This window comes from Epinephelus lanceolatus, chromosome 10 (genome assembly GCF_041903045.1).
Source record: "Epinephelus lanceolatus isolate andai-2023 chromosome 10, ASM4190304v1, whole genome shotgun sequence".
Lineage (NCBI taxonomy): Eukaryota > Metazoa > Chordata > Actinopteri > Perciformes > Serranidae > Epinephelus > Epinephelus lanceolatus.
In genome coordinates this window covers 2,569,883-2,593,122 of record NC_135743.1, presented here as the reverse complement: position 1 = coordinate 2,593,122, position 23,240 = coordinate 2,569,883, and the positions used below count along the sequence as shown (strand labels likewise).

At 42.4% G+C, this 23,240-nt stretch overlaps 1 protein-coding gene across 1 annotated transcript in view; it reads right to left on the bottom strand.

Annotated features, from left to right (window-relative positions):
- Nucleotides 1-704: 704 nt before the first annotated feature.
- cpne4a (copine IVa) overlaps nt 705-23,240 on the bottom strand; it is a 116,875-nt gene continuing 94,339 nt past the window's right edge. The window contains exons 10-16 of the mRNA XM_033640977.2: nt 22,436-22,495; nt 16,297-16,430; nt 15,473-15,527; nt 12,441-12,492; nt 10,234-10,367; nt 8,758-8,994; nt 705-5,440 (exon numbers count right to left, since the gene is read on the bottom strand). Of these exons, the coding sequence (XP_033496868.2) occupies nt 5,309-5,440; nt 8,758-8,994; nt 10,234-10,367; nt 12,441-12,492; nt 15,473-15,527; nt 16,297-16,430; nt 22,436-22,495 (804 nt within the window). The 3' untranslated portion in view covers nt 705-5,308. The remainder of the gene's footprint in view (nt 5,441-8,757; nt 8,995-10,233; nt 10,368-12,440; nt 12,493-15,472; nt 15,528-16,296; nt 16,431-22,435; nt 22,496-23,240) is intronic.

The following is a 23,240-nucleotide window of genomic DNA, read 5'->3' as shown; positions in this document are numbered from 1 at the left end:
ACCTTTGACAAATTCAAGTGCATTGATCCCTTTGAATTTTACATGGTATTAGAGGGTACTCGAGGGTTTTACTACCTTTTTTTTAATGGATTTGATCATCAGTGATCAGATTTCTTCATCCAGTTACCATTTGAGGTTATTTGGAAGCAATACTGACATATTTGGTGATGTTTCAGAATCAATGTAGTGATGATTTATTTAACACTAAAAGCAGTAGTGTGAGTTCTGGCCTGAATTCTTGATTGAGATGTTTTCGCTTGTGTCTTTGATTCTCCACACTGAGCAGCTTCAAAAACCTGTTGCCTTGTGTTGTGTTCACTGTGACAGCAGCTTTATGTCGAGTCTTTTGACGTCTTTTGTCCTGTTGACAGAGTTAATGGTTTCCTTTCATCCTTCTCCTCCTCTTTTTGAACTCGTCACGCCTCCGAACAAACAGCCAAGAGCTTTAATTACTGCTGCTGTTGTTTGGGAATCACACTGAGGATGTTGGGACAGCTGGGAGATTCTCCTTCATTTTCTTCTTTACTCTCACAAGGTTGAACAGCAAACAACCCACAGTTCAACACACACACTGGGAGCTGATACACACAGAGACTTTGTGTCTGGAAATAATTTTCTCATATAAAAATATAAACTAGCCTAAAGGTTCCTCTGACTCGTTCACTCCAACCGATCTCTCATAAAACACTGAACGCACTCAGATGTTACTGATAAAACTTTTATTATCATAAGTCAGTTTGTCATTGTTTTGCACACAATACTGCATGTTAACACAACAATAAGTCATGTGTCCAACACCTGTCCGCCATCTTCTGTCTTTGTTCAACAGAACGAACAAAAATGCAAAGTGCCTGTACATTTCCTGTGATGATGATGATAAATCAATTATTCAAACAGTAAAATTTAAAGTGTCTTTGAAGTACTTTGAAATAATATGAAAATGCTGTATTAATGCAAAATGCAACACATGAAACGCAATCTGCAGATAAGGTTCCTGAAGTAACTCGCACAAGTCATTAATGGGGCAAGATTTTTACTCCTATCAATGTTCTGTTTGAGTTGATTGGGTACAGTGTTGCCGACTAACTGACTTTCTCACTAGATTTAACGACCTTTCAGATCCTCTCAGCGACTTTATTTCTAAATCTAAATCATCTGGCAACTTTTGAAGCTAGCGCACTAGCAAGCAACACTGATCAGGTAAAACAAGCTAATTAGAACGTCCAGGATCAGGAATTCAGGAGTACTTCATAGAAATTGTGCAAGAAGACAAAAATTGGACTTGCTATTTTTTTTTTTCAAGAAGAATCCAATAAAACTATACCCTAGGCTTATTTCATGCTGGCACCCCCACATCAGTCAGATCAAACCATTTAAATCATCACATAGTGAAATGGTGAATTGGTCCCTTCAAGTTGGGAGCGAGTCAGTGCCTCGGATGAAGGACTTCAAGTATCTTCAGATGGAAGATGGAACACTAGATCAGCCATATGGTATTGTTAACAGCCTTTTGGGCTTCAACAAAAGGGAGTTGAGTCTTAAGGTCAAGTTCTTGACGTTCAAACTCACCTTTGGCCATGAGTTTTGACCTATAGAATGAGATTGTGGACACAAGTGGCTGATTTGGTAACACTTTGGGCAAGGGGTTCAGGCATCCAGGAGAGCTTGAACTAGAACCTTCTCTACCTCTTTTGCATTTCAAGGAACTTGTTGAGGTGGTTCCTCTGTGCTAAAGTTTTCTAGGCACTTCCACCTAGGAGAAAAGACCCCAGGGCAGATCCAGAACACAATGGAGGGACTGCCTTTCTCATCTGGCCTGGGAACATCTCGGGATCCTCCAAAGTGGACTTGAAGGATGTGGTTGAGGAAAGGGACTGCCTTGCATAGTCTGGTGCCACCATGACCCGGATCTGAATAAGGTTGACTGGTCGATTGGTGCGTCAGCAGTAATGTGGATGTTGAAGGCAAAGCTCTCAGTCTACATTCCAACCCTCAGCTGTGGTCATGAGCTTCGGGTAATGACCGAAAGAGTGAGAACATGGACAAAAAAAGCTGGAATGAGTTTCCTTCAGTGTCTGACAGGGCGAAGATCTTGGACATCCAAAAGATGCTGAGAGTAGCAGCTGCTCCTTCATGTTGAAAGGAGCCGGTTGAGGTGCTTTGTGCATCTGATCAGGACGCTTGTTGTATGTCTTCCTGTGGGGGTTTTCTGGACATGTCCAACTGGGAGGAGACACTGTGGCAGACTTAGAATTTGTTTGAGAGATTAGTCCCAGTTGACTGTGGAAAACCCTTGGATCCCCAGGGAGAGCTGGGGAATAGGAAGAACCTCTGCACTACCTTACCTAGCATGCCATTGAAACCAGGACCCAGATAAGTGACAATGGATGGATGGATCATGAAGTTTGATCCTGACTTAAAGACTTTATCAGGATTTGATTATGCTTACATTGTCAATAAAGACACAAATTGAGGCGCTTTGACATTTAAAAAGAGTTCTACTCCTGTTATCTCATAGGAGCCAATTAAGGTGGTCTGGGCATCTGATTAAGTTGCCTCCTGGTCACCTCCCTGTGGAGGTTTTTTCCCGGTATGTCCTACCAGAAGGAGAAAAGGAATCAGACCCAGAGCTTGTTCAGGGATCATTAACCTTATCTGGCCAGGGAGCAACTCAGAATCCCCAGGAAAAGCTGGATGACATGGCTCGTGAAAATATGATATATTTCGTAGTGCTTAGTCAAAGGCAAGTGGACTTCAGTCAGATTATTGAAGATGCCTATCATTCAAAAGCCTTACTGGTACCAGTCACCTTTGACTGAGCACTTCTAGTTACACCATGACCTGAATGACTGAGAATCTTCACAGACACCTGGGTATAAGGATGTCCGGACTACCTTGTTTAGCGTGCCGCCACAGCAACCTGGATTTGTATGAGTGGTGGAAAATGGATCGGCAGGTGGGGCGTGAAATCTGATCCTGACATAGGAATAAAGCCAACTGTAGATTTGAGGAAGTTTGCACTGAAGGTTTTCTACAAGTGACAGGAAATGATCTCACTTAAAAGAAATATAGACTGAAAGATGCAAATATGGTTGCACCCTTAAAAGGTCCAAATCCCAGAAGTAATTATTTAATAAAACCAAGTAAAACAAAAGAAAATGAATCAGTTCCTCAAAGACAGAGAGAGATGGACAGGTGTTGTGGCACAAAGAGACCAAAATCTATCACCATAATCTAGAAATCTCTCCAAGGATACTCAGGTTGTGCTTTTAAATCTACTCACACATTTTCGTTTACACGTGAACATGCTTGAGAGTAGAACAGCCCCATCATCGGGTACATTGTAAACGTTATTATTACTCATATTACTCACTACCAGGAAACAGAGAGCACAGGGACCGGGGAGTCCTGCATGGAGATTTGCATGCAAAACAACAGTTCATGCATCTGCCTCGCCTTTAGAAAAAAACAGTAGAGGATGCAGACGTCTGTGAAGGCAGCTCGCTTGTTCATCTGGCAGAGATCCAAAATGCTTTACAACGTACGAACCTTACGAAATTTAGCAAAATATCAATAAACTCTTATAAAACCAAACCAGAGGGGGAGGAGGGGGGTTCATACATTCCATCATTGACTGTTTCCCTGCCCGTCATGCTGTCTGCAGGGAAGCAGTGATTGGGTTGGTCAGTGTTGTGTGTTTGTGTGCTTTTCACATCCTGTAAAAACACTCCTGAAGGTTACGATCAGCTCAGCCTCTGTAGGCCCCGCATGCACAATGGATGCTAAAGGTGCAACAGTTAGCATTTTTATACATGGAACATAAGTTGTACCACAAGATGAGATGAAGTTCTTCCTCACCTCACTGATACATTTAGTGCTACTGTTCATCAGACCTCTCTGCTCTCTATGATGTCGATGTGATGTGGGACTGAAGATCCCAGTGTTCACAGTTTGTGAGCCGTCATGTCATCGGTATCCACAAACTGGGCAGTGTTGGAAACTTGGTGATACAGGGACTACTTGCAGGCCTAGTTGGCAAGCTACTGTGGCTGGTGAGCTAACTGCTATCATGCTAGCTAAACAGTAATATGCTGACCCTAGCCAGCCAAAATAGCTCAACAGGCTAGCTGACTTGCTACCAGTCAGCTAACTTGTGTTTGGCAAACTAGCTGGCTTAGTTGCTAATTGGACTAAACGTTATCACAGTTTATTCAAGAGATTGTACCATAAGTGTTGGCAGTTTTTTACTCTGACAGAGAAGTATGCAAAATTAGATGGTGCTACAAAGCTAATACGATAGCATCCTCTTTTTCAGACTCTGCTTCATCTGTTACGTTAAAAACAATTGGTCTTTACCTCAACATGCATGTAAGTCCACTACACACTGTCCTCTACACAAAAGCTCTGCATAGATTTACTTTGCCTCCATCTTAATTCCACTGAAATGAATCTTGTTGTTGCTGAAATGTTGCTGTCATGAATGCTGATGTGACCCGGCTGTCATTGTAAACGCTATCACAAAACAAAAGAAACACAAACGTTAGCTACAATTCTTTAAAGCATATCAAAGGTAATGCTACATAGTTAGCAAATATGCTTACAAAACAAGCTACTAATAAGTGTAAACCCTGGTTTCTAGTGGTGATCAAAGTTGGATCATGACGTGAATGATGTTTACAAGTTAGAAAATTAGAAATTACAGTTACTCCCACATGAGCTCTAAGATATAGTCGCATCACGCTTACGTCCTGTACTCAGGTCTGAAAAACATTATGTGTTGGATCCTTTGTATGATTAACTTTTCTGCATTACAACCTTCTGGTTTTCTATGTCAGCCATGGCTGCCTCATCACTACAGGCTCATCACTGCAGGTTGACAAACTGCATTGCATCACGGCCCTCACTCCTAATTTTATCACAATGCTCTTTGAATTGGCACGTTAGCTACTTTGACTTCTTCTGTCTTTTATATCCAATGTGTGACTGTAAAGATATCTTTACAATTCCCCCCTGGGAGCATCCTAACTACCCTAGCACTTCTGTGACCAGCAGCTTCACCTGCTTCTTACTACTGTTTCTAAAAGATGACGACAGGTAATGAAACGCCTTCTACCTGTTTTGTGCCATAAAGCAATCCAACAAAACTTCCTGTTAGTCCAGCCTGTACACTGACATGAGCCACTTCTTCATGGTAAAACGCCACGTGTAGCACCTTTAACATCCACATCAACAACAAACAAAAGACAGTAAACATTTTTCTCAGTCCAGGAGAGGTTGTGCTGTCCAGGAGCAGCTGTGGAGGCGGCACTCACGGGCCGAACGGCCTGGAAGACTGGTACTCGCTGGGCACTTTGGGCTTGATGCCCTTGCTGTTGTAGTAGTCAACCACCTGGTTGGGCACCTCTGCTAAGACGCTTTTAGCCAGAGCAGCTGGAGACGCCTGAGGAGGAGACAGAGAGAAATATCCATCACACTGTTCATGTGGTTTAAACATGTATAATTTAAACCCATGCTGGAATTGAACATGTTGTAAAACAGGAATGAAAGTGACGAACATTCCAGGTTCCTATCTAAAGGACCATGACGGTGGTCTTGCATTTTACAGCTAACTAAAGAATCAGTTTTACTTCACATTCACGCTGAACGTTTTTCCATCATCCATCAAGTTGAGGACGGACTCTTCCCTCCAGGCAGCCATTTGTTTCAGTTCATTACTGTATGCTGTGAAAATCAAGTTGCAGATTTTAACTTTCTGCAGATCCATCACAGTCATATGATGATATAGTTGTAGGCGAGAACTGTTGTCTCATAGTTTTCTGTTTATGGATGCTCTGTTATTTGAAATTTGAGAATTGGCTTCTGAAAAGTGACTTTTCCCCACCATAGTTGGGTCCAAGTACAGAAGTGTCAGTCTGAGTCTACCTCTCATCAGGCTTCTGCATCGGATATTCAACAACTTGTAACCATGTCTGACGTTACTGAAATAAGAGTGAGCACCTACTCTGAGGCAAAGGAACTCTGCCAGATAATAGTTGATTGTTGCTCAGTTTGAGTATTTTGGGGTCTTGTTCATTTGAGAAATAACATGAAGCATGCGACGAAGTAGTGTGGCGTCAGCAGAAATGCAGGTAATGAACCAGACTGCCGTGGTGAAGAGGAAGCTGAGCCTGTAGGTGAAGCTCAGAATTGACAGGTTGAGCTACGTTTGAACTCTCACCTGTCGCCATGAGCTTTACGTATTAACCAGAGAGAAATTTGATCATGGCTGCAGACAGGTGATGGGCTTTAAAACCAACCACCGGTGATTTGACCAGTTGAGTTGCAGGTGACACCATCAGCCAGCTTGAGTCGAGCTCAGACCGGCCAGTTCGCACCACTGCTACTTTTCTCTGCAACGCTCTAAAACGATTTTGTCTCGTCGCCAATCTTTGGTCTGAACTGGGATTAATTTAGCCAACAAGACAAGAAAAAGACAAAACATACAATATTTTGACATCCAAAACCTAAGACGATATTTAGTCTAGCTATCTATATCTAGTCTCACAATATCAAAAAATATCAATATATTGCATAATATACTGCAGATTATAAACACTGTTATTCTGCATTGCACAGAATAAAAGCATCTTTCTATTAAAACCCAAAATCTGCTCTTGTGAGAAATCACAGACAGCAACTGTGGTCGTCTGAAGTCAGTCAGAGCTGCTCTGCCTCGTTCTGCTGCTGTCAAATGAAAATTGCTTCCTTTTGGGCCAAAGAGAGAAACTCTCATTCATCACACAGATTAAACCCAGGAGGGAAAATGCGTCCAGTGTCTGTAAAATGAGTCCAAACGGTGAAGATAAATCTCCTCTGTACCGTAGAGTCTGTAACCTTCAGACTCGTTAAAGACCCAAAATTAATTTGAGAGAAATAAAATATTTCCCACTTAAGATCGGTTGGCAGATTGCCACCCCGTCTTACTCCTTAACGGATGAAAAACTCATTTCTTCAATAACTTCACACCCTCATCTTGTCCTCCTCCACTTCCAATATGCTCTGAAAAACTCTCTTTCTACTCCTCTCCTCCTGGCTTATTGCTTTCATCCACTGTTACGATACTACGGGGTCACACAAAGTTATATTTCCACACTGTATAATTTTCTATCAAGAAGACAGCTTTCAAATTAACACACCATCTGGTGCCCATATTTAAGGGTGTTATTTCCTGGATAACAGAGGCTGTGAACAGCTGAATGTGTTTGTATTAATAACTTCATTAACACAGCAAACAACACGTGCTTTACAGTGAGTAATAACAGGGGCTGGAAGGAAATTTAGAGTTTGGGGAACTGTTTCTGTTTACATTAGCAAAATCAGAAAATTATTATTTTATTATGAATTATTATTTATTTATTTATTAGATTATTATTTTCAAAAAAGCGACCAGAGGGTGTGTTCCAACTCTGGGAAAGTTTACCCCAGGGTGCTGGAAAGGAGGCTCGGACCTATTGTTGGAACTCAGATTCAGGAGGAACACCGCAGCTTCGGTCCTGGTCATGTAACAGTGGAGCAGCTCTTCATTCTTGCAGGGCTGCTGAAGGGGTCGTGGGAGTTTGCCCATCCAGTCTGCATGTATTTTGTGGACTTGGAGAAGGCTTACGACCATGTCCCCTGGTAAGTCTTGTGGGGCACTGCAAGAAGACGGGGTAGTGGGGTCGTCGATACAAGCCATCTGGTCCCTTTATGACCAAAGTGAGAGCTGCGTCCATGTGAAATCAAACACATTCTTGGTGGGTGTTTTTCCTCCACCGGGGTTTTCCCGTGTCACCGATCCTGTTTGTGACCTTCATGGACAGATCTCAAGGTGCAGCTGGGGGCAGGAAGGGGTCCGGTTTGGGGACCTCAGAATTGCATCTCTGCTGTTTGCAGATGATGTGGTTCTGTTGGCTTCATCGCACCGTGACCTCCAGCATGCACTGGGGCGGTTTGCAGCCAAGTGTGAAGCGGTCAAGATGAGAGTCAGCGCCTCCAAATCTGAGGCCATGGTTCTCTGCTGGAAAAAAAGTGGATTGACCCCTCTGGGTTGGGAGACAGTCACTACCTCAAGCTAAGGAGTTCAAGTATCTCGAGGTCTTGTTCACGAGTGAGTAGAATGGAGCATGAGATTGTGTGCACAAAATAAAACTGTCACTTTTTAGGACTTTAGCGGCTCCACAGTACAGAAAGATGCAGCATTATACAGCATTTTTAACATTTCTGTTGGGCAAACCTGGGTGCTATGGGTGAAATCCACATTAACCATTATTCCAAAAAATTTAAACTTTATGCAAAATGCTATATATAATATCAAGCTGTACTCTGTTCCACTGGTATGCATTAAATCAAATAAAACTATTCATGTATGACCATGCATTTACACATAAGAATTTTGTAAAATTATATCCAAAAAAGGCTATTATCACAATAAATAACTGTCATTTGACTGTTTTTTTTGTTTATTTATTTTACTGTGATATAAAAGGCATAAGAATATACAGGCCATAGCAACAGAAAATACTTTGTCTCACGTTTCCTCAAAAGGAACTTTGTTAATAAGAAACAATAGAGGACCTAAAATTGTGCCTTGAGGAACTCCTCAGCAGGAATGATCTTGAGAGACGACAAAGACAGTAAAAGAGAAACTTGCTCCTCTTTAGGTAAATGCACATCTGTGTTTAAACTGGGAACTGAATTTTTAAAATTTAATTTCACTGAAAGTCCATTTGATAGACTCACATGTTTGAAGTTGCGAAAGGGGACAAACTGGACAATGTCTCGTAGGACGGGCTCTCCTTTAGGCGATCGAAGGATCCCGTCATCTCCGTCCAGCATCTGCATGTCGCTGAAGTCTGCGTTCCCAATTCCAACAATAATAACAGACATGGGGAGGTGGGAGGCCTGGACGATGGCCTCCCTCGTGTCAGCCATGTCGGTGATGACGCCGTCTGTCAGGATCAGCAGGATGAAGTATTGCTGCGAGACAGAGAATATAAAAATCGTCTCAGTTCTCTTCTTCAGTCAAACTGTATCAGGAAATCTAACTCAGGTTGGTTATCAGGTTGTCATATTCAGTATTTCATATTTATTTATCTTTATATTGTAATGTAAACTAAAGCTCAAAGATGGCCTAAAATACTTTAAAAAAGAGAGGTAAAATGAGCAAAACAAAAACTATAAAACAAAAATAATAGATATTGTTACTCATGAAGTTAATGGTTCACTCTTTGATGCACCTGCTGTATTTCAGATTTGAACTGAAAGTGTTTTGTGATGCAGGAAAAACTAACTTCACATCTGTCCTCAAAATGTCAAAGAACCAAACCTGCCCGTAAACTAACCCTGTCAGATGAGGGCCAAAGAGAGAGACGTGTTACATAAGTATCTATGTTTCCTTTTCTTTAAACTTTCATGTATTTGACATTTCTGTTTTCAGCAGAACCTTTGGCTGTAGTGGCGCACAATTAATGTCAGTTGATTTGCTAAAGTTTGACACTGGCAGTTTGACAGCTTTCTCAGAGTATGTGAAGAGAAATGATAACTGCCAACAGAGTTGTTGCTGTAGTCTTGTTATGTGAAATAATGTCACTTCACTTCACTGTCTCTGAGATTTCCTGATCTTTACCAGTGATTTCTGTTGGAGGATACCAGATAGAATACCAGCCTGGACAGATCTGCCCAAAGATATCTCATGACAACCTCTCCCTTGAGCGAAATGTTTTGATTGGGATATCTCTGAGGCCACAGAGGTGGAACTATGAAGAGAAGATTCTGGTTTCAGTACAGACTGGTGTCAAAGCGACAAACTTCCCTGCCTCAACTCAGACGGCCGACTGTGGGTGCGTTCTGAATCGCATACTTTTTCTTTTTAGTGTCAGTTTGTACTGCAGCTGTCCTTAAAAAAGTATGCACTGCTGCATGTAGTATGCACACAGTTAACACAGCATTGATCACTTATAAAATCAGTATTCCCATTATTACTGTTCGAAACCAGAAAAGCATGCTGGTTGCAGACTGCAAAATCAGATCTAATGTAGAAGTACCAATCCTGGTATTTTTGGCATACCACATTTGACATACTATGTATTGGGACATTATAAATTGTTCTCTGGTGTACTATATAGTTTGGTAGTATGGGGCTTGGAATGCACAGTGTGACTGAATGAAGGCTGAAAAGAGTGACCAATAAACTGGTCCCAGCCCAGCGGCTCTCACCATGGCCTCTTTGGTGTGGACCTCCTGCGAGGCGGAGTTGGCGACCTTCTGGATGATGGGGGCGATGTTAGTGGGACCATAGAGCTGCAGTTTGGGGAGGCAGGCCTGGTAGGCCTCCACCACGCCCTGAATACCTGACAGCAAATATTAATCAGTGTCAGCGAGTAAAAACATGAATAAACTCTGTCAAGATGAAGAATCCAAAACATTCCTGAAAAAAACAACAGAGAGCTCACGTGTTCCTGAACATTAAATCCTTCAGTCAGCACACACACACACACACACACACACACACACACACACAGTGAGATGAAGCCTCTCCAGACTCTGGTGGTCAAGTTCACTCCATCTCTCTCAGGACGTGTTCAGAGGCATCCCATCATGCCTGGCGGCAGCAGTGATGTGATTTACTGTCTGAAGGTCATTGATAACACAATCTCCTTCTCTCACACACACACTGAGTCTTAATTAAGAGTGTCAGTGTTGAAGTGTCTCTCGGAGCTCATGAATGACCTTTATAGCCGAGAGGGCGAGAGACCTTCAGCTAAACAGAGTCTGTCTCTGTCTTTGACCCAATAAATAACGACCAGGAGAGAATGACAAAAAGCAGCAGGATACAGTTCGCCTGAGTCCACCTTGCAACAACTACAAGTCTGTCTGACTTACATGGTGTCTCTTTACATTACAATCATGTAGTCAGCTGGGTTTAAGATTCAATACGATGTGATATGTCTTCACTGATCCTTAGAGGGAAGATTCAGGTGTTGTAGCAGAAGCAGCACAAAGTAAATGTAAATATATATTACACTAAATAAAATGATATACAACCAGTATAAGAAAATTAGTAAACGCATGTAAGAGTAAAATTAAAACTAAGCTGTTGTGTGCAAACAAATAGCTCGTTCTTTTCATACACCTGTTCTCCTCACCATGGGTATATAAAGAGAACTCTGTAGCTGTTGCTGTGTCTCGTGTGTGACGAAGAATGTAAATTACAGTAAATCAATTACAATAATATCCCGAGCTTAACAACTCACAGTCCCGTCATTATAAAGACAACGGTCAGAACAATACTTCCTGGTGAGTCACGGCTCTGGAGAGCTCTCAGGTCAGAAGTCAGTTTTAATTAATGGCTGTCCACACATGATTTAAGCTAACACAGAGGTGGAGGAAGTTCAGATCTGTCAGTAAAAGTAGTGATTACTTTGCGTGGTTGTGTGTTGATGAGCTGCAGTGTGACATGTCCAGTGTGTGCTAGGGGCGACACATGATGCGCTGCGCAGTACAGGTGTTTTTTCAGCATCAGTCAGGTAAAGCAACATTTTAGTGGATTTAGTAGATAGTGTGGGACAAAATCACCTCATAAAACTTCAGCATGTTTTCAACACATCTTTGACACATCCAAAATGTTTCCATGTTACGACTTAAAGCTCATGAACGGACTTCCCAACTCAGAAGAAGGGAACATCCTAGGTGCACAAACTATAACACATATCATAGTTTAACATGAACACTATCTTCTGTCTTGGATTCTCATTTTTTACTTGAACTACTTTCTTTTCATACATATTTGTATGAGCATTGTTGGAGAGAGCCTGAGGTTTAAGATTGTCATTGCTATTGTCATCTTATCTGTGTATATGACAATAAAGAACTTAATCTTGAACTCTGGAATGAGCTCGTGTGTCCAGTGAGCTCTCAGGTAAGGCTGCATAAAAAGACTCAAATTTCCCACTGGGCTGATTAAAAAAAGCTAGAAGGACAAGCAGCTCAGAAATCCACTTTCAAATACAAGGAAGGGATTTAAAGGACAGGGGGACAAAGCAGACCGATCACAGAGACACAGCAGCTCATTAAAATCACTGACCAGAGCAGGTTCTTTTAAAACCAGCACACCTCCAGAGCAGACACAAATCCAGTCTGCACGGAGCTTTACATAAATGAATCTGACTCAGACTGTCACCCTGCAGACTGGAGATCCTCCTCAGTGTGCTCGTACACCTGAGCTGGAGTCACCTGCAGACACCGTCTCTTCCTCCGTCATCGAGGCCTCGGAGTGGTGAAGCTCCTTCAATCTGAACCCTCGTCATCGTCAAACTAACTCTCACATCAAAGAGTTTCCTCTGCACTCGGACTTCTGAGCTTCACTATCAAATATTGGACTCCTTCTATTTTTTTCAAAGACAGCGTGAAATCAAAGCACCTACCTGCACACTCTGGGTTCTCCTCGTTAAAATTCACTGCAAAGTCGTGGGAGACCTGGAGAGGAGGGGGAGAGGGTGAGGGTGGAGGGGGGAGAAACAGGAAGTCTGTTTGATCTCTTCATCAGAAAAAGAAAGAGCTTCGACAATGAAATAACCTCCCTCTGTCTTCCTCTCTCTCCACCTTCATCCCTCTTCATTCTTCTTTCATTTTCTTCTCCCTGACATCTAATCGCAGCAGCTCACTGACTCTGTCCTCCCTCTGTATTATTGAAACAACCAATCAGACTCACAGGACAGGGCACCCCCCCACTCTGTCTCCTATAGGTGAGGCTGGAGGGTGTCATGACAGGAAGTGTCAATCACTGCTGTGACTGATGCTGCGTTAATGAAAACAAAAGCGTTTATGTTTGTGATGGAAAGTGAAGCCATGAAGGAAGGTGGAAAGATTAAAAAATTACTTTTGTACTATTTCATATTGTTTTTATTGTCAGTAAAACCCCTGAGGAGAATCCATCAGGCATGGGTTTAGTGTGTGGCTGCCAAACTTCACTGGCAAATTAAGCATTTTAATGCCGTAAAGTAACGTCCAGGAAAGAACACACACTTTAAACCACATATAATAAATTCTTCTCACTATTTCAGGATAAAAATGATCCTCAGTGAGAGCGCGTTGTGTTGTGGACCCAGGATAACAAAGGATATCCATGGCTTTACAATGTGTCGTCTCCAAGTTTGGTGACGTCACCGCATTATCTGGGGCTCTGTCGGCAAGGGCTCAGTGGAGAAATCTTGTGGTGTGCACACACAGGTCGTAAGGCAGTTGGCGAGACCCCCACTGACAGAATCGCACGTCGCCAGGTATGAACACTCAAAAGATTACGATAGTCTCCACGACGCAAAATCAGGGTGAAAATCGTGTAATGTGAACTAGGCTTTAGTCGCAGAAAAACAACGTGAAACTCTATGAGGAGCTGCACCTTGTCACAATAAATCCAAACCTATATGACTGGACCATGTGGGACTTTACTTTGAAAGGACAGACACAGGAAGTGTCCACGCTCAGCAGTCAGACAGGAGTCAGGTTAATCTCCAGGGCTGGTACCTGCGGTTATTCCACAGGCTAGTTAATAACATGTCGGGCAGGAAATCCAAAGTGTGGGATCATTTTGAGAAGGTGAAGGACGAACCCAAGGTGATATGTAAACTCATCTTCATTGGTCGACTACAAACATGACGTATCATCTGAAACATGGAAGTAGCTACATGCCCATTAGCCCACAGCGTCATTAACAGGCGGCTCGCTCAGTGTGTGACGTGCACTTGGAGATAAAATATAGGCCTATATTAATGAAGGTTCATTAGTACGGTTTGTATTTCTCTGTAATGTAGCACAGTGTTAACAATGTTACTGATACTATTCTTTCTCACACCTTCAACTCAAACCACCAAAATATATCATTTAATCATTACATTCATATCAGAAACATGCAGGAGACTAGTCCACTGATGGACCCTGATGAGGACTGTTGGTCCACTGATGGACCCTAATGAGGACTGTCGGTCCACTGATGGACCCTGATGAGGACTGTCGGTCCACTAGGAACAGTCTTTGTCGGGGCCCTAGTAATCTACTAAAACTATCATTATAGTTTTTATCAAACAAAGAGAGAACACAGGTCTACCACAGTATTATATATATTTCATTTTTTTCTGTTTTATAGACGTTATATTTTATTTCTATATTTTATGTTTATGTCTTGAATTCTCATTTTTAGGTGAGAATACACTTTTCTTTTTATACATTTTGTAACTAATTTGAGAATGAAGAATTTCATTGTCATTTACTGCTTAATGTAATACACCCTTTCACTGTTCTCCACAGACATTAGCTAGCGCTAGCTAACAAGTTGTGTTGTCTTGTTTTAGACAATGGAGGAAGATGATGTGAGTGGTGCGTTCAGAAACACTCATTGTGAGTGTGGGAGCGCACTCTGACACAAACTGGAGCGTTGATAAATTGGGAGCGCTGTCTGAATGTAGCGTTGGGTTATCCAGAGCAGCGCACTCTCAGAGTGGCAGAGCGCACTCTGGACACTCTGTCTGTGGAGACGGAGCAGCAGAGCGCCGAGCGGAGTGAATGTGTGATTAACTTAACCGTTGGTTCATTCATGTAGAAATATAACGCTGCGTTTCTTCCACCAACAGGGCTCTCATTTTAGTGTAGAGCGTCAGACTGAATTTACCAACGCACCATGTCAGGTCACTCACTCTCCGGGACCGCCAGTGTTACTTGAAGAAGTAAACACTGACCAACGGGACCAGACTGGCCGACCCGTATGCTCTCACTCAGTGGATGGATGATGTCACAGGAAGCCAATCTTACAAAGGAGGACCACACTTGTTTGTTTTGCTATGGAAGCTAACGTTAGCTAATGTGCTAAAAAGTTAGCGTTGCAGAGAAATCCAATATTCCTCTTAATCCCTCCCCAGTTTCTGATGAGGTGGACATGATAACCCTTAATACACATAACCTTATTCATCCCTACAACAGGAAATACTTTTTCCCTAACCTGATATGAAGTGTGCGCTGCACATGTGAGCATTTTTGATGATGGCCTCCGTCCAGTCCTTTGGTCTTATCACATTTAACCATAGTTGTCTTTGTTTTTGTTGACGGGCAGTGGCGGCTGGTTTTGAGCCATGACTCCTTCTGTATTTAAAGTTTGCTGAAATTAGTCAACATAAGCCATCATAACCAAACCGCTCTCACCACACCAAGAAAGTTACATAATCTGACTTTGGCCTCTATTACTCGAGACTCAGCTGGATGTTAAATCACAGAATTCTTATTGGAGATAATCAGTGCGTTTTATCACATGATGTGAATGCAGCATCAGACAAGCACCTGCCAGGCGCCACATGGAGGCCGGCCGGTAATTACCGGCATCTGGCTGGGGTCACCTCACCCTCCCCAAGCCTCCCCCTGCAGGCAGAGAGCATGCTGGGAGAGACGGCAAGCTGAGCAGGTATATTACCTTGTAGTCAGGAGGGATCTGAGCTCCGAAGCCAAACGCTGGAAACATTTTGTCACTGCGAGGAGAGAAAAAAAGAGACAGAAAGGTCTGAGTGTAAAAATGGAAAGGAGAGGCTGAAAGAGGGTCTGTGATTGGCTGCCAGCAGGAGTTAACGAGCTCATTCAGAATGCCGCTACTTCAACACAAAGCAGAGAAATGAACCCTGATTACTTACAGCTCGGATCACACGACTAAAAAGGTGACAAACAGTGAGGGAACAGAAACACATTTAGGTCTCATAAAATCAAAGCACATAAATGACTGTTTGTGTTTTAATGCCGATATGGCTCCAGATGCAAATTTAAAATATCCAAACATTAAGCAAATGACACCATCAGAGGACTGTGGAGCTTCTGAGTGTGTTTTTCAAACTAAACATTTCATTCTGCCGTCGCCCTGAAGAAAGAAAGAACGATCTGTTTAACTTTGAACATCAGGGCTTCTCTTCACAGAGAATAAAATACAACCTTTTATAAAAAATGTAAAATTATAAAAGCCTGTGTGGGACAGAAAGTGACGCCTGAAGGCTTTTAAAGTCTCTCAGCCAGAAGAAGAAAACTCAGAGAGACAAACCCGACAGCTTGGAGCGAGTTAGAATTAAGAGCACGGGCGGACGTGAGTCGTTATTTCTCCTCTTCAGTTCTTCTGGATGTGAATAAAACATTTAGTCACAGGAGCAGAGGAGCATCACTAACTGCCTCTAATTTAACCTTTAACCTAACCTGTATTTTTCCTTTAATAAATGGACTCATTTGATTGGCTGCTGTGCTGTGATGCAGACCCACCTGTCGTAGTCCTGGCAGATCTCGCCCACAGCCACCAGAGCCTTCAGGTACTCGTTGGGCTGGTACGGGTGGATGTAGTGCAGCGAGCAGCTGTTACGAGGATCTCCATTAGAGGCCGTGAAGTCGATGGCTACCTGCAGACACGACAGCCAATCAGAGACCAGCATCAGCTCATCAGTTAGCTCTAACCTTTTACAGTTTCCTCAGATGTTAAAGTGCTGTCAGTGTTTTCGTCATGTCTCATTCACATCAGATGAAGCCTGTATGATGCAGGTCAGAGCTCACGTTTGTTTAGCACTGACCTGCGAACATTTGTTTTCTCTAACAAGCTAACGGGATAAACATTATACCTGCTAAACATTAGCATGCTAATATGCAGTTTAAAGTGAGGACAGGTTGGGCTGTGTTTGCTCTCAATAGCTCAGCACCTATGACTAACCAGTTCATTTTTAAGTAAAAAAAAATCAAAATGATGTGAAATATACGAAACCTGTTCTTTAGTCTGGCGCTCCATTGACTCAGTGAGCCACATTTCAAAGCGCCATCCATTTAGAGGTGGTGAAATTCTGATGTTTTGTGATGTAAATGTTTCGACTTTTATTGTGTATTCTGTTGGCTTTGCTGACAGACAGCATGTAGTGCTACTTCCCACCATCTGGTCTCCACTGGTCAGCTAGCTTTGGCCGCTCTGCGCTGTGGGAGCTAGCTACTGGCGCCGCTCATCTGCAATTACCGCTGGTGACACCAGTGGTGTGATGGAGGGTATAGGTGGGTATATGGGGTATACACACCTCTTTTTATGTCCTTTTACAGTGTACCTGCCTATCAGTCAAAAAGCTATTTGACTATAAAAGGCAGTATACCCACATTTGCCAGGTTCAGACTACATGACGTTTGTCACTATTTCAGATTAAGCGACTGTGGAGTCATAAAATCTCGCCATGACTTGGCCGACAGACATGAGAGACTACGTTGGTCACTGGTCACTATTTCAGTCACTGTGTCTGTTCATGTTTCAGCCGAATGTAAAAAGTGTCACCAGATGGGCGGAGCTATATTTGAAGTACCGCATGAAAACTATGACAGTCACTGAATCCTCCACAGGAAGTTTCAGCAAATATTTCACAATAACAGCCTGTTTAAAGAATAAAGGGATTCTCTCAGCTGAAATGATAAGGAGCTTTTAATTTTAAACAGATACAGGAAGTGTTGAGTTTGAAATGATGGCGCGATGCATTAAATCAGAGATATTGGATAAGCTCACTTCCTGATTCAGTGACGTCAGCGCCACGCCCCCGTAGGAGACTTGCGGCAGCTCTGAATGTATTGTCGTCAATGAGGAAAATGAACGTGATCACAATTTATGGTCACTTCTTTCGCCCTGTAGTCACTAAAGTAAATATTGGGTTCGTTTTCCACAAGCCACACATCTTACCAACATTCTGACACTAAAGCTGCATTTTTCATCCGCACAGATCAAGAGAAAGTTAACTTTGTTTGAACCCTGTCCGTCTCAGAAAACAAGTTCTCGCAAAATCTCGTGATCTTGATAAACAGGCAGTAAAATCAGGCGCAAAGAGGGAGAACAGGCTCTGATTGGAGGGAGAGCTAACCACGCCCACTTAGGAGACAGGAAGAGTAACCGTTTTCTTAAGCCTGTGGTGGGGTATCTCCTTTATCCAATATCTCTGATGAAATTAAACGGGACAAATGGGAGTGGATTAAAGATAAAATGATCAAACTACAGAGGGAATGTGAAATTAAAGCCTGTTTCTAATGTGGTAACGTCTCGAGAGCAAATATCTAAAAGGCTGGGCTGTTGTTGTCGTACAGTTTCCATGGCAGCAGATTGCTCTGTGTTCCTACTGGTCAAAGTCACAGCTGTGACGGGAGAAGTCGTGGAAGACAAAGAGAAAAGCAAGCATGCAAGACTTTCTGTTCGGACGTGACGTCGGTTGCCATCTACTATGACACACTGCACAAGATGAAAGGATGGATTATCACAATCGAAACTCATTGTTGTTCACGATCTGAGCCGACACCATAGGACGCCATGTTTGGCTATAACCGGGCTGATTTCGTGTAGCCTGAACCCGGCATTACTCTTCAGTAACCTACGTATCTACGTCATAGTACACCCTCTCCATCAAGCACCACTACACCACTGAGTCCCACTGTCTCAGTGGCAGGATGGAGGTGTTGCGATGAATATAAGTGTCACATGGAAAACACTTTTTCTATATTTAAATATAGCTTGCACAGATATCATTGAGTTATTCTATAAATATAAATCAACTTTAGCAGAGCGTAAGTAGAGACTCAGGCTCCAGAGAGAATCCTTGTAAATTAAGTGTCTGTCTGTAAATACAAGAAGAAAGAAAAAGTCTCGTCGTCTTTATTCAGTCGACTGTGAACCAAAATAACCTGCAGTCAGAGTTTCCTCCGGAGACGACATGAAGCAACAAACAAACAGCTGATTGGACACGCCACTGCAGAGAAACACACCTCGCTCCTGTTTTCTTACTAAACTGAAGCTTCCTGGCTTGTTTACCTGCTGAGTGAGTTTCTGACCCTCCTGGGCGATTAAACCTCTGCACATTAATTCAGAAATACTTTCCTTTCTTCTCCTGACTGACTGCAGGTTGGAGGAAAGTGTTTCCCGCTAATTAAACATTTAAACACTTGGGGAGAAGTGGGATTCGGCTGCAGGAAGTGAAGCAGCTTTGTTGTGCTGTTGAGCTGAATGTTTACATGAGTGAACAACAGGAAGACGCTGAGCGGCGTCGTGTCTGAATCTGACTCAAGGAAGATGTTTTAAGATGTTAGAGGAGGAAGTACACAGAACTGAAGTCAGTGTTCCTCTGAGTTTCAGGGGAGTTGAGGTGTATTTAACTGTAGGAAACGTTTTGCTGATGACCTGAGATCTTCAGGACAAAGCTGGAGATGAAGAGCGTCCTCATACTTTTCAACAAGCAGTCAGAATAAAAACAGAAGTTCAGTACAGGTCAAGCTACTGGGAAAATGTAGTGAGCTCAGCTACCAGTTACTCTACATCAAATAAAGTTTTACTACACTGAAACTGTCTCCAGAGAAATGTTGGAGCTAAGCTATGAGGAAATGACAAAATTAACTGGTGCTTGCAAAACTATTATTTTTTGACTTTATGTCAGCCAAACAAACAGGCAGCAAAAAAAAGTTCAGTTGGACTGTTTATAAAATAACAGACTAATATTAAATTAAATCAAAATTAAATTTATAATATTTCTTCTTCTTTTGCCATGTGAACATGTCCTCCAATAACATGACACCATCAGTCGGCCTATTTCTGTCTGTCTTCCTCTTTAACACGTCTCTGTCTCGGCCTCTTTCAGTCGGCTCTCTGGCTCTGTCACTAATTCAAAAACTGAATTCCAAACTATATTTTTCACTCAATTAAACCATCATAAATAAAGACTGTAATATAAACAATAAAAATAACTTTTTTTTCTGGACATTAGAACATGAACATGTCCTGCAGATAACACGTGACATCAGTCTGTCCCTCTCTGTCCTCTGTCTCTCAGCTCCTCTCTCGGCCCTTGTTGTGTCTGTTTCTCTGGTGTTCACTGTGAATCCACTAAATATTCACAGTCTGTGGACGAGACACGAGAGAGACGCATGAAGAAGTGCAGTGTAGCCAATCAGAGGCAGAGGAGGGCGGGTCTGGCCAAGAAAAGCCAATAGCGAAGCAGCAAGCAGAATAAACTGAAGGATTAGTGTGTGATGTCATACAGGAAGTGCTGGCATCAGTCACATGACTTATTCTCAGTTTGATTATCCTCATGTCCTGTTCACACCAAACGCAATGCAAATTTTCGCGTCGTGTTCCTCACGTAGGTTTGAATGCTGGAATATTTAGTGTTGACTCACTTCATACATGTGAATGACTCGTGCCACACGCGCATGAAATCACTGAATCGATGAATGAACTTCCGCCGGCATATCCTTGGCGTCATACGTCCCCCAAAGGATCTCACTGCTGATTGGCTATCGCTGCGCCAGCTGGTCGCTGAAGTTAAGATTTTTCAGTTCTTGTGAATAAGCATATGATGCGAAATCGCACTTCTTGCTTTATAGGCAGCACTTAATTCGCGTATTTTGTGTCAGTTGTGTCACGTCCATTGGGTCCATCGCACCAGCTGCTGGGACTTCACGTCTAAACGTATCTTTACATATAATTCATTTACACAAATTGTTTTATTCGCACCAGTTTGCATCCAGTTTTATCCAGACCTCTGCAGAAAAACAGTCTGCCGCACCTCAGAGTTTTTCCTGAAAAAATAGCTTGTAACTTTAGGAGACATTACTGCGCTACTCAGTCAATTAATCAGCTTCACTAGTCTAAAGATATTTGACTCAAAAAGTAGTGATGTCACCACCATGCTACTGAGAAATGGAGTTAGTATCATCATTACTTATAAAAAAAAAAAACAATAAAGTTTATTAGCTTGAACATTAAATATCGTCTCTTTTTAGTTAAAGGGAAATTTCGGTTTATTTCAACCTGTCTCCTATCGTCCTAAATTTGTTTCAAGTGACTAGTGACATAGAAATAATAGTTAGCATGTTAGCCGTTAGCCTAGATACAGCCGGGGCGCATAGTAGCGTCAGACCTGTTAAAACGTAAGTGAACGGGCAACCTTCAAGTGCAAAGTTAGTCCACTAAACAAGCTTTTTTTCCACAAAGACCGCCTCATATCGTTAGGATAAATGTCAGAGAACATATAGAAAACGACATGTAAACGTGTTGTCTTACCTTACCGGTGTGCTGCCATGATTGTTTACCATCTAGCTCTGCTTTCCAAAGCGCGGCCGAAATATATCTGGCGAGCTCTAGATAAAGCCCAGCTGGATACTACTCCAGGTGGAGGTGTCTCGTCCTCGGTCACATCCAGACCTTGAAAATAAGGCTGCAACCGGTCCCATTCCTTGCAACAGAGGCATTCCTCTTCTGTGGGCACTGGGGCACAGCATTCACAGGTACACCACCAATCTCCAGAGCTACGCAGCCTTGCAGCAGCCATTCCTCCTCTCTCGTCCTCTACCTGTTGCGCCTCTCTCTCTCTCTCTCCTCCTCCGTTCTTCAATTTCACGAAGCTCTTCGTCAGTGTGTTCTGGCTCAAATAAGTAAGGGCGGCCATCAAACTCTGCAAAATCAAATTCCTCCTCCACAAAGTCGAAGTCTGGCAAAAAGTCAGCCATTATTCTATAAATCTTTCATAAAATAAATGAATGAACTTTTCATGCTACTGTCCGGTTCTGCCTTCCAGCTGTTGCTGCTTGTTCTCGCGAGATTTCAGGCACGATATGAGATCGCTGTTGTTCTCACAATATTTCGGCCGCGCTTTGTAAAGCAGAGCTAAATGGTAAACAAACATGGCAGCACACCGGTAAGGTAAGACAACACGTGTACATGTCGTTTTCTATATGTTCTCTGACATTTATCCTAACGATATGAGGCGGTCTTTGTGGAAAAAAAGCTTGTTTAGTGGACTAACTTTGCACTTGAAGGTTGCCCGTTCACTTACGTTTTAACAGGTCTGACGCTGTATCTAGGCTAACGGCTAACATGCTAACTATTATTTTTATGTCACTAGTCACTTGAAACAAATTTAGGACGATAGGAGACAGGTTGAAATAAACCGAAATTTCCCTTTTAATTGAACATAAAGTATAAAGTTTTAAAAATCATTTCATTCTGTTTTTATTTAAGTCTTACACACGTCATAACTTCATTATTTATTATAATTTACATTTCAGTGTGTTTGTGTGTGAATCAAGAGATTTGAAGGAAATCTGTGGTTTTATAAACTTTGTCCCACATTGTTTTAAAAGTTTATGAACTAAGGAATATTTACAATAATGAGAGGAAATGAGCAGCAGCGTCGGGCTGCTCACACTGGTCACACCCCAGTGAGAGATGCCGGTGTTAACTGGGACACTGAGGCTGCTGAACGTGTCACCGTGGTTACCGTTTCCATGGTGACATCAGAAATTACTCTCAGAAATGGGATGCACTCCTGACGGGAATATGAGGCAGGAAGACGACCTGAGTGTGAACTCTGCGCACGTGTGTGTGTGTGTGTGCGCTCGCACTCACTGTAAACTGGATCTGACAGCCTCCCATGATGTAATCCAGGAAGGAGTGCATCTTGATGATCTGCAGACAGAAAAAACAAAGCAGACACGTGAAGATGAATATTTAATAATTCAGAGGCCTACATGATGTAACATCAAACGGAGCGCTGAAGTCACACTTGCATCAGCTGTTTCATTCATCCTCAGTGAACAGCTGTTTGTCGACCAGCTGACGAGTCGCGTCCAATCAAAACTCACGCAGGTTTAAACAGAGATGTTTTAACGATTTAAAGGTTTCACTTAAACATCATGTTTCATGAAAGAGAACAACTTAAAGGGCCATGCCACCACTTTTACACCTGAGGATGAGTTCACTGGTCCTGGTCTGTCCTCTGCTTGAGGCGCAGACTTCTGCCAGTGCCGTGGCCTAAGGTTAATGACATCATATATTTATTCATATTTGATTTTGAATCATCACCTGTCACCTGAATTTAGTTTTCCTTCACAATAATAAATACATTTCCACCATAAATTGATGCAGTAAAATTCACCAGAATGCAGGAAATGAAGTGTTCGAGGCTCAGAATTTCCTAGAGGTGGACCCTCAGACCCTCCATGTAATATGTGTCCCTGGCAAACATAATAATGCCCTCATCTGCATCACTGTATGGGGATTAAAAAAACAAGTAGTGTCCAGGTCAAAAAATACCAAAGTCACCCTTTAATAAAGATGAATGCTGCAACAGTTTGTCAATTTAAAGAAACTTTAATCTGCAGCTATTTTGATGATGAAGTTATAATTGAAGTCACTTTTCAAGCAAAGCTTC